Below are 18946 nucleotides of genomic sequence, written 5' to 3'. Positions count from 1 at the left end.
TCTATAACAGCACAAGAAGCCAATTGAAATAAAGCATTGCCACTTAGATTAGGCTCTAGTCGCTGATTATACTTCTTAAGGAGATTTGCATGAAACATACGGATTTTACCATTCATATCTACCCAATAATCTGCTAATCCTTTCTTATCAAGGACTTTGAAAGGTCCCTTCCATTGGATTAACAGTTTGTTCTGATCAGTTGGGAGAAGAATTAAAACATAATCACCCACCTTAAAAGTCCTAGTCTTTGTTTTTCTGTCGTAATATTTCTTGTATCTTGTACTGGATTTCTTGAGTTTCTTCTGTGCTAGTTCACAGATTCTTGACAGTCGTTCTTTCAGGTCTATCACATACTGGTAAGTACTTTTCACATCAGGCATAGTTTCTTCCTTCGTCCATAACTCTTTCAGCACAGTCATGGGTTCTCTGACTGTTCTACCATATAAAAGTTCAAAGGGTGAAAATCCAGTACTTTCTTGCGGAACTTCTCTATAAGCAAATAGCAATGCTGGCAAGTACCTGTCCCAGTCTTTTGGTCTTTCAGAACTCATTTTTCTACCTACCTCCTTCATGATATTTGACGTGAATTGCGTACCAATGTCTGACAATATTTCCTTTGGGATCCCAACTCTACTGAAAATTTGTACCAACGCCTCTGCCACTCGCGCTGTCTCAATGCCTTTCAGTGGAACTGCTTCAGGATATCTGGTACATACTGTAATCTACCAATGTTAATATATATCTATGACCACTGTCAGTTACTGGGAAAATCGGCCCTAACAGATCTACTGCCACTCGCTCAAAAGGTGTGTCAATCAATGGCATCTGATCAAGGGGAACCTTTGTTACCTTGCCCTTTGGAAATGTTTTCTGGCATACATCACAGTACGGACAGTATCTTGTCACCTCTCCTTGGAGTCCAGGCCAGTAAAAGCTGGTTAAAATACAATCTAAGGTTTTCTTAGCACCAAGGTGTCCTCCTAAAATACTGTCATGAGCAATGCTGATCACCTTTTGCCTTAAAGATTCTGGAACAATAAGTTGTTTGAACAATTTGTTATTGCTTACCTTAGGTGACTGGAATAGTCGATATAGCAAGCCTTTCTCTACAGTAAACCAGGTCACGATACCATCTCCCATTACTTTCCTCTTACCAGAGATTGCATAATTTCGGTACACTCCTAGCGTTTTATCTTCTGCCTGAAGTTCCTTCATTTTGTTAACTGAAACCTCAACATCCACCCATCCTGCGACATTCAATGCTTTCATACCTTGCTTGTTTTTTATAGCCTGGCCTCTGGTTACAACAGATTGAAGAACCTCACTACCTTCCTTTTGGTTTTCTCTCTTACATCATTGTTCATCCGGATCCAAATGATTTCTGGCGCCTTCCAGGTTTCCTATAATTAAATCATACACAGGTTCTTTCATACAAAGAGCATTTACTTTCCCTGTATAGAAAGGTGTGTCAATAGCAATTGAGGCCTCTTCTACTCACATACCTTGCATGCTCCTCCTTTTACTGGTAGAACATGTCCACATGCCAATCTCACCTGACCATCACTCACACAACAGTCCATCAAGTGCTCAGTCACCACACATGCTGACCCTATCTGAGATTGCTCTTGTATGGATACATCCTGGTGCACTTTGTTTCTCTGACCTGTTTTCTTATGCTGCTGCAAAGGACTCCCACCATTAGTATTTACAGAATTTGACTTACACTGATCCAGCTGACTCTGTAAAAATACTGCTTTGTATGGATTCCTTGGGTCTACTGGATGTTTACCTGTCTGCTTGGAAAGACAGTCTCGTGCTACATGTCCTGGTTTATTGCAATTGTAGCACTTTCTCTCATGTCTTCTCTTTCTCTGCAAAGAGTCTGTATACTACACTTGCAATTGTCCATTGTGGCTGGCACCTCTGGAACTGTTTCCAATTAGAGAGAGTTTCTGAAAAGCCTGCGAGTCTTTAGTAAAAGAAGAGTAACCATGAGCTTCAATAAACTGATCAGCAAGATTAGACATTTCATCCACATTCTTGGGATGTCGTTCTTTGAGAAACATAGACAGAGATTTACTACAACTGTTCATGAACTGCTCCCTCAAAAACAAATCCTTGAGACCTTCATAACTTCGTGTACCTCCAGACAAATTCAACCATTTTTCCACATAATTATCCAATCTAGCAAGAAATTGCGAGGGACTCTCACCTTGGTCTGGCTTACAGGAACGAAATTTCGAATGAAAACCCTCCTCAGTAAGCTGGAAAAGCTTCAACAAAGCCTACTTCTAACCATTATAATCCAAAGCCTCTGAAACCGGTTGGCGAGAATAAACCTCCAAAGCCTTACCTTGAAGAAGAGCACTAAGATTAATAACCCACGAAGATGAATCCCATCTAGCATTGGACGCAAACCACTCAAACCTCTGCAAATAAGAATCAATACAGTCTTTAGATTCATCAAATGAAGGTAGCTTAGGAAGCTTAGCCAGGGAATTAGAAAGCTCACTTGTAGTACTCACAGCCCCAACTCTTAACTCTCCTGCTTTCACTTTATGCAGTTCTGTTTCCCTTTTGATCTTTTCTAACTCAATTTCGCTTTCAATTTTTCTGGCTTCTCTCTCAGCGGCTCTCTCTTCTCTCTCAAATTGTTCTCTCTCTTTCTTCTCCACAAAGTCTAGCAATACCTGTCCCTGCAAACCCCAATCTTTCTCCTAATTCTACATATTCCATCATGAAAAATATATGTAAACCCAGAAAATGTGAACAACAAAATCTGGCAATATTACCTACAAAAGAATGCAAATACACAAAGCATTAATTGTAAGCTTCTTAAAAGTATAAAGTCAACACTTTACAGGATCAATTACCATAATGGAAACCTTAGTATGTCAGAGCAATTAATAATGATTGCTAAATTGTTTCTTAAACATATAATTGAAGTACAATGCACCAATACAAAATACTTGACTAACGAAAGGCCATCCCACTGCTGCCACCAAAATGTCACAGTTGCACTGAACTGTGTTGGGTTCTTTAACCAACCAACCTACTACTTAAAGAGGATGACCTTTGTTAGCAAGTGATAACACAAGTAAAATCATAACAATTAATTTAACACTATGGTAATTAGGATCAATTTAACACAAAAGAGGGTATGCAAATGACAAACGGCTTTCATGCTACATCTAAGCAAAACTGGCATATAGGTGCTGAATGACGAGCCCGTCTTGGCCCATCCACTAGAGCTGTGAGCTGTGATCCACAAAATACAGCACTCACATATTCAGTCCATTCGTAGTGTCGGGTCCTCGTACTTTGAGAGATATATTAAGAAAATATCACACAGGTAACAATAACAATACCACACAGGTAACAGCAACAGTACCACACAGGTAACAATACCACGCAGGTAACAGCAACAGTACCACACAGGTAACGGAGTTTTCCCAAGTTACGATGCATGGGAGTACCCAAAATCACGTAGCGTTGGACAGAGAATGACCCCGACCACTCAGTTCCCTGCAGCGTAAAAGTACCATACAAACAAACAATCAAACAAACTCAGTTCCAGTGTCGAAGATGTCTCAAGAACCTGGCTGCCTCATAAACACTTAACGAGCCCAGTAACCACCGACACGCTAGTTACAAACTTGAAATGTATTCAGCGATATTGGAACATTATACAGTAATTATAATATTAAATGTGACAATCATGACTTCCTAAGGAGAAAATAAGATGCCTAAACATTGATGAAGACTGTTGGGCATTTAGCAAATATTGGCAATGATTTAAAAAATCTTCTGCAGTATTATTGGTATTTTTAATTTTTGAAAAAACAAAAATTTTTATATATTCAACTTTCTTAGTGAGTTTGACATTTTTTGACATATGTTAATGAATTCCTTTTCATTTGGATGAAAATAAATTTTTATGTACCCCAAACTTTTGCTCCTCCAATGTTGTTGAGAAAATTTATTTTTGTACATGAACTTCCCTGACAGATATATACTTAGCTATAGTCTCCGACGTTCCCGACAGAATTTCAAATCTCGCGGCACACGCGACAGGTAGGTCAGGTGGTCTACCTTACCAGCCGCTGGGTGGCGGATGTACGAACCAATCCCCCTTGCTTGTCAGATTTTTCTCTGTCGCGGGAACGATAACAACTGTTGTCGGTTCCTCTCAATAGTTTTTCGATTCTCGCTTGCCTGGAGTTAATTTGGACTTCTTTTGGTGACGTATTCGCTTTGTTTGGCTTGGCATACGCTGATTGTGGACCGGTTTGATTTTGATTTTGATTTTCTTTAACGATGTCTGACCTAGATTCAGTAGTTAAAACTTCGGTTTTGTTAGGGTTTGCGTAAATGAAGGATTGTAAGGTGAGGTTGCCGAAAGCTTCGGTAGACCCTCACACGGTTTGCATGAAAATGCAGGGGGAATGAAGTTCTTTTGCTAACCCTTGTAGTGAATGTAAGGAATTGAATGAAGAAGAATATAAGGCTCTCTCTTATGTTAGGAAGTTGGAACGTGATAGAGTGCGTAAGGCTTCCTCTAGAAGTTCTAGTAGATCTAGAATGAGTGAGTTGGATGTGGATCCTAATACTAACGTAGAATTAGAACCTTCTTCCCAAGTTGCAGCCCCTGCTCCCCGCACCGAAGCCGAAGATTCGCCTTCGGAGGCGGCAGCTCTGAGGGCCACGATTCTTTCTATGGATCAGAAGATTCGTCAGTGGAAGTAAGGAAAGTCGAAAGCCGCAAGAGGGCTAGGGAGAAACCCCCACCGGTCAGGCGTCCCCTCGGCAGATCCTGAAGTACGCTCCCAGGCTGCCTCGGATCGCTACAAGAAGGAGCTCCTACGCCATTGGCTTCATACCTCTTCGTCATTTCTTCCCTCTCAGAAGAGAGGTTGGAACTCCCCGGATGCGTCGCGCCCGTTGAAGAGGGCTTGGAAGGCTCCCAGCAGGTCCTTTGGCTTCTAGTCCCGGAGGTTTTCCCGGAAGAATCGTCGGTGGAGGCGAAGAAACCCAAGAAATCCTGTGATCGTTCTTCTTCTCGCGCTCCTCGCTCTGCGCCTGCATCCGAGGAAGAACAACAAGATTCTCCTACGAGAGTACTCGCGGGACTTCAAGCTCAGATCACGGCGCTAGCAGATTCTCTAGCAGTTAGATCACATAGGAAGAAGGACGTTTCTCTTCCGATCAAGAGATCTAGGCGCCGCTCTTCAGAGGATCGTTCTCCTCTTTTTAGGCGTTCTCCTTCATATGGGGAGGTTTCGTATGAAGGTAGGGGCTCACGTGAGCGCCCTCGCTCTCCTGGCTCTCTTTCGACTTCAAGGCGCCAAACATCGGTAGGACGCTCTATGGAGAAAGAAGTTTTTTCTCCAGATTGGATTCCCGCTTCCGGTAAGCGCACTGCACCTGCTCATCACGCTATTTCTTCAACTCCCTCGCGTGGGACTTCTCCTCAGCAGCCTCAAGATCCTAGAAGGCGCCCTTATACAAGTAGGCGTTCTTCTTCCAGATGTCGCTCTCCTCAAGTGTCGGATCGTGACTTCTCTCCTTACAGGTGTCAAGAGTCTGGTAGGAGTCGTGTGCATTATAGACGGCCTGCTGTTAGCCGCTCCCCGCAAGGTGGGCGCCAAGAGCCTACTGCACATCGATCTCCTAGTAGGCGCTCGTCTCTTTTAAGGCGTCATACTCCTGATTATTCTCCTCGGGGCAGACAACAAGAGTCTTTCAAGCACCCTTCTCCGTGTAGGCGCTCTCCCGCTTCTAGGCGCACTACTCCTGACCGTTCGTCTCTTGGTAGGCACCAGGAATCTCGGAAGCGCCCTTCGCCAGGTAGGCGCTCGTTAGCTTTGAAGCAGCCTTCTCCTAGTAGGCGCATTTCGCCTTCCAGTCGAACTTCCGTTGATCGTACTCAACTGGACAGGTATGGAGAGCCGTTCAAGCGCTCGGCTCCCGATAGGCGCTCTTCTCCTGGCAGCCGCTCGCCTCAGGATAGACGCAAAGAGTCTAGCAGGCGCTCGCCTCCTCGTAAGCGCCCTGTGGATGTTTCCAAGGATTTCTCGGAGTAGGAGCCCTACCTCGTCCTTCTGCTGAGGTTCCGTCTACCTCGAAGAGGAGTATCATCGTAGACAACCCAGATCTTCTCATCGTTCTCCAGTGGATGTGAACTCTTCTAAGAGAGGGCGTTCTCCAACCTCTCGCTCAACTCCTACTAGGATCCCTTCGTCACCTAAGGATCTTACGCGCTCACCTCGACAAGACGTCCTAGAAGGTTCGGATGAGGAACCAAACACTTCTGCTGCTGTGTCTTCTTACAAGAAGCTTACAGAGCTACTTTTGCAAGTTTTTGGGGATTCCCTTACTCCTACGGCTCCTCCTTCTCCTCACTCACTTTTTTCAACGACGAAGACAGCGAAGAGTTCTTCTTGTGTGAGGATGAAGCCAACTCTTTCAATGAAGAAGGCACTGAGGAGTTTTGGTTCCTGGATGGCTTCCAAAGAAGAAGCGGGGAAAACGATGTTCGCTTTTCCTCCTTCGAAGTTATCAGGACGCGCTGGTTTCTGGTACGAACAGGAGAGTCCTTAGGATTGGGTCTACCGTCTTCGGCTGATTCGGATTTTTCGGCGCTGGTAGATTCGACAAGGAGAGCTGCCCTTAACTCTGCTAAGACGACTTGGGCAATGAATGAACTGGATCACATGCTAAAAGACATGTTTAGAGTGCTGGAAGTATTTAACTTCCTTGATTGGTCGTTGGGGGTCCTAGCCAAGAAAATTGAAGTGCCAGAGTCATTTTCGCCAGAAGATCTCATGTGTGTTTTGTCTTGTATGGACAAGTCGGTAAGAGACGGAGCGAGTGAAATCGCCTCCCTGTATGGGGCCGGGATCGTGAAGAAGAGTTCTGTTTATTGTTCCTTCTTAACGAAGTCTGTCTCCCATGCCCAGAGGTCTTCTTTGCTGTTTGCTCCTCTGTCTGCTCAGTTGTTCCCTAAACATCTAGTGCAGGACATTTCAAGATTGCTTTCGGCTAAAGCCACCCAGGACCTTTTGGCACAGTCGGCAAGAAAACCTCGCCCTTCCTTCCCTACCAAGGCTAAGAAGGAAAAGTCAAGTGTTCGAGAACCCTTTCGAGGGCGTCTTCCTCAAGAACCTCTACGTTTAGAGGTCGTAGACCTTCAAGAAGGGGTAAGACTTTCGCCAAGTCTGTTAAAGCCCCCAAATAACTTGCAAGTCCTTCAAACAACGGTGGGCGCCAGACTCTTAGAGTTTGCAGAAGTCTGGGCCCAAAAAGGATCGGATCCTTGGACCCTTTCTATTTTGAGGAGAGGTTACCTCATCCCTTTCGTCGAAAGACCTCCCTTGACGACCATCCCAAGGGAACTGACGGCCAGGTACAGAGACCCCATCATGAATCAAGCTCTCCATCTAGCAGTAGATCAGATGCTGGAGAAGGGGGCTATCGAACTAGTGACAGACCATCGTTCATCGGGCTTCTACAACCGCCTTTTCCTAGTTCCGAAGTCCTCAGGGGGATGGAGACCGGTGTTGGACGTAAGCGCCCTGAACTTCTTCGTAGAAAAGAAGTTCACGATGGAAACGCCTTCATCAATGCTGGCAGCACTTCGTCCAGGGGACTGGATGGTTTCCTTGGATTTACAGGACGCTTACTTCCACGTACCGATCCATCCTTCCTCGAGGAAGTTTCTCAGATTCATGATGGGGGGGAAAATTTTTCAGTTCAGGGCTCCATGTTTTGGCCTCTCGACGGCCCCTCAAGTGTTCACGGGGATTTTGAGGAATGTGGCTCAATGGCTTCATTTGAAAGGGGTGAGGATATCCATGTACCTCGACGATTGGTTAATAAGGGCCAATTCAGAAGATCGTTGTTTGAAGGACTTACAAGTAACACTAGAAATGACGAAGGTGTTGGGACTTCTCGTCAATTTCAAGAAGTCGTCACTAATTCCCGAGCAAGAGTGTGTGTATCTCGGGATACAGATGAACTCTCTGAGTTTTCGGGCTTTTCCCTCTCAGGAAAGGATAGCCCGAGGATTCGAGAGAGTAACAACCTTCTTAGGGAAAGAAGTATGCACAGTGAGGAAGTGGATGAGTCTGCTGGGGACGCTCTCCTCGCTGGAGCAATTCGTTTCCCTAGGAAGGTTGCACCTGAGACCGCTCCAATTCTTTCTTCATCGGAATTGGAGCGTTGTTCTCAGGATTTGGACGTTCTCCCTGGTCGTTATCCCAGGACGTCAAAGAAACATACTATGTTGGTGGACAGATCCCAACCTCTTTGCGAAGGGACTGTTATCTTCAATCCCAGACACCCCCAACCTGGTGTTGTTCTCCGACGCGTCGGACACGGGGTGGGGGGCAACCCTGGGAACCAGCGAAGTGTCAGGTACCTGGGTGGGGGACCAGGTAGCCTGGCACATCAACAGAAAGGAGTTGATGGCTGTGTGGTTGGCTCTGAAGGCTTTCGAGCCCAAAGTCAGAAGATTGGTAGTGCAGGTCAACGCGGGCAACACTACAGCTCTGGCATATATCAGGAAAACCGGGGGTACGCCATTCCTTCTCCCTGTACGAGACAGCAAGAGACCTTCTTCTGTGGGCAGAAGGAAATAAGGGGAATCAAGCTTACTCCACCAGGTTCGTGCAGGGAGAAAGGAATGTAAGAGGCAGATCTCCTCAGCAGGAAAGATCAGGTCCTTCCCACAGAGTGGACCCTTCATCTGGATGTATGCCAGAGCCTGTGGAAGTTGTTATGGGGCGGGCCACACATAGACCTCTTTGCCACGTCAAAGAACAAGAGGCTGGATCCTTACTGCTCTCCGATATCGGATCCAGAGGCATTAGCAATAGATGCTCTTCTTTGTTTACTAGACTGGAGCGGACTCGACGTCTACGCGTTTCCCCCCTTCAAGATCCTGGGGCTAACCATCAAGAAGTTCGTAGAGTCCGATTCAACGATAATGACCTTAATCGCTCCCTTTTGGCCGGCCCAAGAATGGTTCACAGAGGTACTGGAATGGTTGGTGGACCTTCCAAGATCGCTCCGATAAGGAGCGATCTACTCAGACAACCCCACTTCGACAGGTACCACAAAAAATCTCCTCGCTCTCAGTCTGACTGTCTTCAGACTGTCCAAAGTTTAGTCAGAGCGAAAGGCTTTTCAGCAACAGCTGCTAAAGCAATCGCAAGAGCGAGGAGACCTTCCACCTTGCGTGTATACCAGTCAAAGTGGGATGTCTTCAGACGTTGGTGCAAGAGGAAGAACATTTCCTCTTCCAGTACCTCTGTGACCCAAATTGCGGATTTCCTTATTTTCCTCAAAGAAGAATGTCATCTTGTTGTGTCAACTATTAAGGGATACCGCAGTATGTTGGCGGCGGTATTTCGGCATAGAGGCTTAAATATATCCGATGATAAGGACCTGCATGATCTTATTAGATCATTTGAAACCATTAAGCGTCCTCATGTGGTACCGAACTGGAATCTAGACGTAGTTCTACTACAATTCCTTGGATCGTCTAGATTCGAACTTCCTGGCTTAGCCTCTTTCAAGGATCTGACGAAGAAGGCTATCTTCCTTTTGGCCCTAGCTACAGCTAAGAGAGTGAGTGAGCCCCAAGCTATTGAGGGCAATGTAGGGTTTAAGGAAGATTCTATGGTGTTCGTTTCTTCCAAGTTTCCTTGCAAAGAATGAAACCATCACGCCCTTGGCCCAGGAGCTTTGAAGTTCGTAGTTTATCTTTTTTAGTAGGGGAAGAGCCTGAAAGAACTCTGCCCTATGAGAATTATGAAGTATTTCCTTAAGAGGAAGGAACAACTTAAGGCTAATCAAGATGTGCTTTGGTGCTCCGTAAAGGACCCCACTCGGCCCATGTCGAAGAATGCTCTTTCCTTTTTTCTGAGAAGCCTTATTACAGAGGCACATGTTGCCTGTAAGGAAGAACACTTTAGGCTACTGAAAGTGAAAGCTCACGAGGTGAGAGCCATTGCAACTTCGCTTGCATTCAGAAAAAATATGTCTGTGCGGAACTTGATGGAGGCGACTTTTTGGAGATGCCAATCGGTTTTCGCAAACCACTACCTACGTGATGTAAAAATCACATATGATAAATGCTTCGCCTTGGGTCCTTTCGTATCGGCGGATTCGGTGCTGGGGCAGGGAGCTGAAACTTATCCTGTGTAAATTTTTTATATGTTACCCTATATTTTATATTGGTGTTTTTTGGTTGTCTGAAAGAGGTTGCAGGAGGCACCTCTCTTTGTTGTAATATTAACCCTTTGTATTTTGGTTAGGTGGTCTGGTGGGTTTTGGCTCCTTGCAGAGGTAGTGGTAAGGATCTGTTAGGTAAGCGGACAAGGTCCCTCTAACAGGATCCGACTTGGATTCTACCACAATAGGGGATCACATATCCCAGTGGTAGATCCGAGAGTCTTTCAGCATCAGGTCACGTCCTAGCTGTAGCTCTCCAGGCAATGCAGACTGAGAGACAGTATCTATGAAGTCTTCATCCTGAAAAGGTGAGAACCAAGGTTTTTATATCCTACAACATTAGTTGTTTCCCGTCTTACCTGTATTATTTAGCTGTCTCTTACCCTCCACCAAGGGTGCCAATCAGCTAAGTATATATCTGTCAGGGAAGTTCATGTACAAAAATGATATTGTTAAACTACAATAAAGTTTTGTACATACTTACCTGGCAGATATATACGATTAATGGCCCACCCAGCCTCCCCTCAGGAGACAGGTGGAAGAGAAAAATCTGACAAGCAAGGGGGATTGGTTTGTACATCCGCCACCCAGCGGCGGGTAAGGTAGACCACCTGACCTACCTGTCGCGTGTGCCGCGAGATTTGAAATTCTGTCGGGAACGTCGGAGACTATAGCTAAGTATATATCTGCCAGGTAAGTATGTACAAAACTTTATTGTAGTTTAACAATATCATTTTTCAGCATTAGTATATTAATATATTTTGATTTTTTTTTAGGAATCATTGCAAGTACAAGTAAAAACATTGACATCCAAGGTATCGTCTACTAAGACTGAATTGCATGATTACTACCAGTCCCAGGTTGAAGAACTTGTTAGTCAGAAGACAAAAGCTCTTCAGGTATGAAATCAAAGGTTACTTTGCTTTGTATTTATTTCAGTCTCCATATTCAACATTTGTATTATGCAAAATCATGTTGCATCATTTCTTGACTTGTGAAGTCTACTAACAATAGACAGAAATTGCCTTTTGAGACAGTTGTATGAAAGCAGAAATTTGTTCCATCAGTGGGGTTATGTTCAGTGAGATAATGAGGAAAGGAATTTCTCTCCTGAAGTAGAGAAGACTCAGCATATTTTTCTGTTAGTTTAGAGTTAGTTGAAAAAATCCTTTTTCAGTGTTGAAATCAATACAGAGATTTTAATTTTCAAGTAGTATAACAGAAAGTGCGATGTTAAGGGACTAAACTGTCATATTTTACTTTATTCAAATATTAATGTCTTCATGTTTGTGTGTCTGGATGGAGGATAAGAAACCAATGCTCAAATGACTATGCTGTTATTTTGAGTAGTCCTAGGTTAGTGAGGAAGGTATTCTCTGCCAGGTGATTCATCATTTTTCACTTGTTAAAGTTCTTGCTTGTTTTTACTAACTGTTCAAGGAAGAAGGTTACTAAAGTTCCACTTTGACAAAAATCTAATCATCTGTAATTTTTTTTTTATCCCTGGTTTCTTAATTTTAAAATCTGTCCAGCATTTTGTGTGGTAAGAAAATATGTTTTGGAGAATCATTGTAAAATGCTTATTTATTTATGATTAATTGCTTACAGGGGCAGCTGATGTCATTAGAAGTTAATCTGAGGGGCAGTCTGAATGAACATTTGGAAGCTGAGAGAGAGACGCATTGTCGTGCACTTGACAGATTACAGAAAGGGTAAGTTGAAGTGGCTATTTTCATGTTCTGTTTTTCTTTATATTATTAAATAACTATTATGCTGGGAGAAGAGAGAGGTCTGTTTATCTGTATCATAGGATATGAGTAGTGGGGTTAACCCTTAATAACCAAGCTAAACAATACATATGAAGCACCCTAGGCTGGGGAAACTTTGGATTATACATGTTTTTCTAATATTTCTTTGCACTTTACAAAATTACAATTATAACTGACATACTATCGTGAAAGATGAAAACTAAAACCAACAGCAACCCATTGGTATATTTATGACCAAATATATGAAAAGACATCATGTGATAGAGAGAGGCAGCATGCTCCCTTTAAGTCAAGATCACAACTAACGTATGAGCCCCTACTTTGATGATCTTAGTCAGTCTAAAAGTTGCCATTACTGAATTTATGGGCTAAAGAAGTAATGGAACCTCTTTCCTACCTGATTCCCACAATGAATGAGTGAATCTGTCCACTTACCCCAAACCTATTATTTCTACTTATATGAGAGGTATCTGTCCATTAAGGGTTAAAGTTTGCAGTACAGATACCATTAGAACCCTTTTTTATATGAATTTGTATATGAATTTTTCAGTTTTGAAATAAATTTTTCAATACCTACCTGCAGAACTAATATTTGCATGTACATTTCATGCCCATTAACTGGTTGACAAACCTACTAACATTGAATTCTAAACATCAATACAAACATTAAAATACTGCACATATGCAAACTTATATGTACATATATACATATAATACAGCCACATATGTACACCTATAAATATATATGTGCAGAACTTACGCCCCAAAACAATAAGCAACAAGCTAGTTGGTCTCAGTGAAATTGTACTGCTGTTGCTTGTTCCTAGTTGTTTGAAGTCAAAACAACCCAATTCCCATCCCTAGCGCTGGGGAGCGACGGAGCTCCCTCCAACACTAAGCCATTCCTTTAAGCAGCATATTAAGCAAAAGTGGGGAGGAGGATTAGTTCTGCAGGTAAGTACGTATTCAAGAGTTAATTTTAAAATTGAAAATCCATTTGTTTCATACTAACCTGCAGAACTAATGTTTGCATGATTCCCAACATGAAAATTGGGTGGTGGGATGCAATGAATGGCACTCAAACATGCTTTGTTATATAATTTTAACCGTAAGATTCAGATATATCCTAAAAGTGACTTACCAAAACTGACAATGCAGGCTTGTGATGTTGCAGAAAAAATGTGGCCGATTGTTGGATAGTCATTATTGATTATATATTGTATAATTGTTATGGGTATAGATAAGTGTGATTATATATTGTATAATTGTTATGGGTATTTTATGCATTGTTGAAATATGGTGGGTGTCCTATATATAGACAACATGTGGTAGATTCTAGAAGGTGTCTGTTGATGTATTTAAGTTGTGTTGTGACGTCATAGGCTGTGACGTCATAGACAAGATGGCGGCGGCGTCGGCAGGATGTAAACAATAACACGGGGCAGTAGAAAGCACGTGTTGGTGGTGTGTGGTTGGTAGGGGAGAGCTCTCTGTCTGGTAGGAGTTGTTTTTTGGGTCGTAAGTCTTGTGGTGCTGGTGTTTTAAGGTGATTTCTGGAGTGTACTGGAGTTGGAGAAAGCGTACAGGTGGGTAGATTATTCATTTTTATAGAGAAAGAAAGGAGTTAGGCTAGGCCAAAATTCAAAATTATATCAGTCCGTCTGCCTGAGGTGGCCTTTTAAGCTCCAAGTCTGGTCAGACAATCACTCTCTCATGCCCCTTCTTGAGACTCTACAAGCTCAATCCCCCAGTCTTTGAGTTAAGGCAAGTGGCACTGACTGATATGTCATGTGAACTGGCAAGTATCAGACTTCCAAACACAGACATACAACCTTTTCCTCTCTCTGTCAGGTATTGGCAAGTATCAGACCTCCATTCACTGACATTCCATTCATGCAGCTTCTTATGCGTTCTACACTAGCATACAAGTGGGATGATGAAAGGGCTCATTCACACAGTTTTTCATGTCTAACCTTACATGTGAGCCAAACTCACCTGACCATACATAGCTCTATTATTCTAAGTACAAGGAACAAGGAGAGAGTGAATGATTAGGTTAAGAGTTCACACCTCCAGCAGTAACAATAGGACCAAGGGATCTTACAGAATCATATACATATTGTACATCTCTAAAGTAATGACCAGGAAAAACACTTCGATCTCCATGTAGCAGCATTTAAAACTGATGGGATTGAAACACTAGACCAAAATAATGTGGAAGGAGAATAGCCCCTAATACTATGCTAGACCAAAATAATGTGGAAGGAGAATAGCCCCTAATACTATGCGGACCTTTGTCCGTAGAAGAAGAGGGCTTATTCTGCCTATTTGACTGAGCCCCCCTGATATTACCTTCCTCAGCAAAAAGGACAGTCCATTCTTGGAAAGTGGTTGTGAATTGTTTCTTAATGATATATATAGAGATCTAGGACTCTGCTCTACTGATTTAACCCTGTGCAAGCAGTACCTCAATGCTCTGACTGGATATAAAAACCTGTTTGGCTCTTGACCACCAACAAATGCAGCTAATGAATGGATAACATATTCCCTTGGAAGAGGTTTGGATTCAGTCTTGGTTTTCCCCTAAATTCTGGCAAATATGAAACTACCTAATATTCTCCCTTCATTGCCACAATTGATGACAGAGCATGAAGCTCACCAGGTCTTTTTGCTGTAGACTGTGCCAAAAGGAAAAGGGTCTTCTTTGTCAAAGACATTAGATCAACTGATCCAAGAGGTTCATAAGGTGGTGCCAGTTATGCCACCAAAACCTCATCTAAGTCCCATTGGGGCTGTTGAGGAGATCTCCTAGGGACTTCTACCTTAGATGAATGAAGATAATCAGAGAGCAGAGGATCCTTGAATACATCCTTATACCAGAATCTAAAAACAAATGCTAACATCGCCTTGTAACCTTTAATAGTAGAGACTGAAAACCTCCTTTATGTTGCAAATAAAGCAGAAAATCTGCTACCTTTGACATTGTGGGGACTGATACTGTGTCTATTAGTATTCCTACTCTAAGTGCAATGTACTCTCCACTTATGCCGATAGTTTACATTTGTGGTATTTTGTCTAGCCCTGGAGACTTGTTGGGCCACCTACGCTGACACACCCCTCGCTCAATTGAAACGCTGGATAGTCCCCAAGCAACTAGATGAAGCACTTGGGGTTGGGAAATTTGCATATACGCAGTATTTTTTTTATGAGAAACATCCACAAATTACTGTATTTTCACATCATTTTCATGATTAAATGCATTTTTTGTGATAAAACTATTAAAAAACCAGTTATAAGCATATTTAGTGGGTTTTTCTTGAGTTTGAACTAACAAAATAGGCAGTTTTAAGCATTTTTATAGGGGTTCTAGGTATTCCTCGGATGCTAGCTATTTGCGGGGGTGTCTGGAATGCATCCCTGTGAATATGGGGGCTCCACTGAATATGCATTATTTATTTCAATGTTTGTATTGAATGTTCAACATTCATTGTTGGTAGGTTTGTCAACCAGTTAATGGGCATGAAAGGTACATGCAAATATTAGTTCTGCTGGGTAGTATGAAACTAAAGAATCATTATTTATAACCATTATGGTTTTTTCCTCCTCCTAAATGTGTGCAAATTTCTCACAGTTCTTCATCCTGATAACTTTGATAAATACAGTACTACTATGTCAGATGCTCCTGTCACTTCTTATTGTATACACAAACCATCCTAATCTTTTCTGATCTCATATTTGGGTCAATCTAGTCATGGGAATATGGTTTATGTTTTTAGCAATGTCAACTATTATATCAATAAGAAAATTGTGACAAAGATTTTAGAAAAATAAATAGGGTTGCATCTGTTTCTGAAACTGGCAGTATTAAGGTGTGAAAATATTAGAAGTGTGATTAGCTTAGAAAAACATCTGTAAAATTTTGGTGGAAGTGGAAGCGAGCCCTTTAAATTTTGAAAGTGGTGAAGTTGTACGTATGCTGTTTGCAACAGCACTGACATATTTTTGTCCAACAGGCATAACAAGGAAGTCCAAGAATTGTGTGATGCTCACAATGTAAGAGTAACATCATTGCAACAGCAAATTCAACAGCTTCAGGAAGAAAATGACAATCTAAAAATGAAACATCAGAATGTTATTGCAGCCGTCTCCTCAATTGTAACCTCTCAGGGTGAGCCACAGGTAAGAAACTTTTGTTGACATTGTCAATTAATTCTTGTAACTTAGACTGTTGTGTGCATTTTGCAAAAATCAAAGACATCTCATTAGCAGTGCCTCAACTTAATGGGCTCATATTCATGAGTTCCCTTATTAAGATGATTTTTTTATATTACCATTGTTCCGATACGTAATACAAACCATCGGTCCTTTAACAATAGGAAGTAGCTAGCGGCAGCTGGAACGGTCGTAAGCTTCGAACAAGGGGAGAACGGTAGTTAACTGCTTGTCCGACAGTCGCGCGCCGCGCGACTGGGAGGTAAACAAATCACTTTTGCTTTCGGCCGCGGGTGTGAAGGACGTGTTCGTCATCGCTCTCTGCCCGCTTCATCGTCGTATGCTTTGTTTATATTGTGTTTTCTACTAATGGTTTGTTTGACTTGAAAATGGAACTGTAAGTACACTGTTTTCATTTTCATTACTTAATTATGAACCAACATGGAGTTATCGCCGTAGATGCGGCGATTTCCTCTCTTTTCATGAATTGAACCCTGAATTATGTCTCGGTGCCGAGGGCGGGCTGGGCGCGCTCGCGCCGAGTCATGTTATTTTTGGGCGAAAGTTTGTGTAATTGAAAAATGTAAGTACTCTTTTTTTCATTATATTTTTGCCCTGTGCGTTCGTTACCGAGAGTGTGATTGCGCTCGGCACGAGCCTTTTAATTTTGTATAATAGATTGCAATGAAAGTGGATTCGCAATTGCAATATTCTTTTCATTTTCATTTATTTATTTGCATGAAATTTAATTTGGATCAATTTTCGTTCTTACCCGGGAATTGATCCTTACATTTTTTTTTTTTTTTTTATGAAATGGAATCGCAAGTGCAGTATTCGGTTTCATTTTCATATATATGATAGCATCTATTATTAGGATCAAGTTTCCGTTCTTACCCGGGAATTGATCTTTTCCCCTTTAAGTTCTATGAAGTGAATCGCCGAAGGCAGTATTCTGTTTCATTTTCATATTACTTTTCACTGCTGTGCGGGGGGGGGCTAGGGTTAGAAGCCTGAAGGTCTGCCAGCCAGGAAGTCGTCGGAAACGCTCTCCCGCGACTCCCTTGGTATCCGATTCTTCGTCTTCCTTCCTTGCCCCCGCTCAGCTTCTTCGTTGTATTTTGTATTTGGGGTCTTCCTTGCGTTCGGGGTGGGGCATGTTTCTTCCCCCCGTGCGTGAGGGAAACCCCTCTTACTAATCTATCTATGTTACCGCAGTGCTACATCCGTGGGAGACGACCTTGGACATGTATGGTACCACCGCGAGGCAGGGCGTGCCTAGCATCCACGGCTGCTGCAGCGTCTAGCGAGGTCTGGGGCGGCGTCTCCACTACTACCACGGCCGCTTATGCTGCTCCCCCCCCATCCTGGTCTACACTCCCCATGCTGTGTCGATGACGCCGTCTGCCGCTACTAGGGCCCGCCTCCGTACCGAGGTGGGGTTGCCGCCGCCGCCGCCGCCTGTTTTCTTCGTGTTGCCTGCCCAGACTTCCGCTGTTCCAGCAGCCCTCGCCCCTGGACCGGCCGCCAGGAACCAGGTTCCGCTGGCTGCCGATGATTCTACGAGGCGATCGCTGGACCTGCCGTACCTGCCGCTGATTGTGATTCCCCGCTGTTGGCTTGGCTGTCCCTTCTGGGTCTACCGCTGCGCTGTTCCTGCCGCTCGTGAGCTGGTTGCTGTTCCTGTCGCTCCTGCTTCCTGAGCCTGTCCATGCTGGTCCTGCCCACGGTGTGTCTTCCCCCAGTCCCAGTCCTTCCGACAGGTGCAGTCGGGCCGTGTTGCTTCGGCAATAGCCCCGGCTCCGGCCTGGATGGGAGGACCTGACGACTGTCCTGCGTGAGCTGACGAGGAAAGAGGAGGAAGAGGAAGCTGTCATCTTCGTCTTCATCGTCTGCTGCTGCCTCTTCCCCTTCGACTTCTAAGGCCCATAAGCCGAAGAAGAAGAAGGCTGCCTTCCCCCCTAAGAAGTCTCCTTCGGGAACTTCTAAGGGCCCGTCCCACCCCGGTGGGACGGGGGGTCCGGGTCCTGCTGCGGTCCTCCTGCTCCTTCGGGAGCGGGGCCCGTCTCCCCTTCCGTAAGGAAGAGATAGACGGGGACCAGAGGAGTATCGGTTAGCTCTGGTACTTCCTCGCCTGGTGCTAGCGGCGATGCCGCTACGCCAGGTTCCGGCTCGGTCTCTCGTTCGCGAGAGATCCCGAGTGTACGTTCTCCCTCGGGAGACCGTGCAGCCAAGTTTCGGCGCCAGAGTTCCGCTCGGCGCAAGACGCGGCACGGAGCAGAAGGCTGGTGAGAGACGCTCAGGTGACTCTTGCCAGGCCAGCGGCCGCTCTTGCAGCGACCAGCTGGTACCCGGGTTTTTTCCCCCTAAGAAGGCTCCTTCGGGACCTTCTAAGGGCCCGTCTCGCTCCGCGATTCGGGGCGGGGAGCTCTTCTGCTGGTCCTCCTGCTCCCTCGGGAACAGGGCCCGTCGTTTTTCTTCTACCAAGGAGAAGAAGACGGGGACCAGAGGAGTACCAGCTTCGGCTGGCATCTTCCTCGCCTGGTTCTAGCGTTCTGCCGCTAAACCAGTATCCGCCTCGGCTTCTCGTTAGCGAGAAGTACCGAGTGGACGGTCTACCGCGGCGAGACCGTCCAGCCAAAGTCTTGACACTCGAGCTCGCTCGCCGCCAAGACCGAAGCGCGGAGCAGAAGACTGGCGAGTGTCGTGCAGACGACTCTCGCTAGGCCAGT

The 18946-nt window shown here is 44.2% G+C and overlaps 1 protein-coding gene across 7 annotated transcripts in view; it reads left to right on the top strand.

Annotated features, from left to right (window-relative positions):
- The window catches only part of LOC135208739 (putative leucine-rich repeat-containing protein DDB_G0290503), a 67555-nt gene that overhangs the window by 37804 nt on the left and 10805 nt on the right, over positions 1-18946 (top strand). For all 7 annotated transcript variants that reach the window (XM_064241232.1, XM_064241234.1, XM_064241230.1 and 4 more), the window contains 3 exons: positions 11013-11135; positions 11845-11948; positions 16019-16184. In XM_064241232.1, coding sequence (XP_064097302.1) covers positions 11013-11135; positions 11845-11948; positions 16019-16184 — 393 coding nt within the window. The remainder of the gene's footprint in view (positions 1-11012; positions 11136-11844; positions 11949-16018; positions 16185-18946) is intronic.

The sequence above is a fragment of the Macrobrachium nipponense genome, chromosome 35 (assembly GCF_015104395.2).
Source record: "Macrobrachium nipponense isolate FS-2020 chromosome 35, ASM1510439v2, whole genome shotgun sequence".
NCBI classification, from domain to species: Eukaryota; Metazoa; Arthropoda; class Malacostraca; order Decapoda; family Palaemonidae; genus Macrobrachium; species Macrobrachium nipponense.
This window is presented reverse-complemented; position numbering and strand designations above follow the sequence as displayed.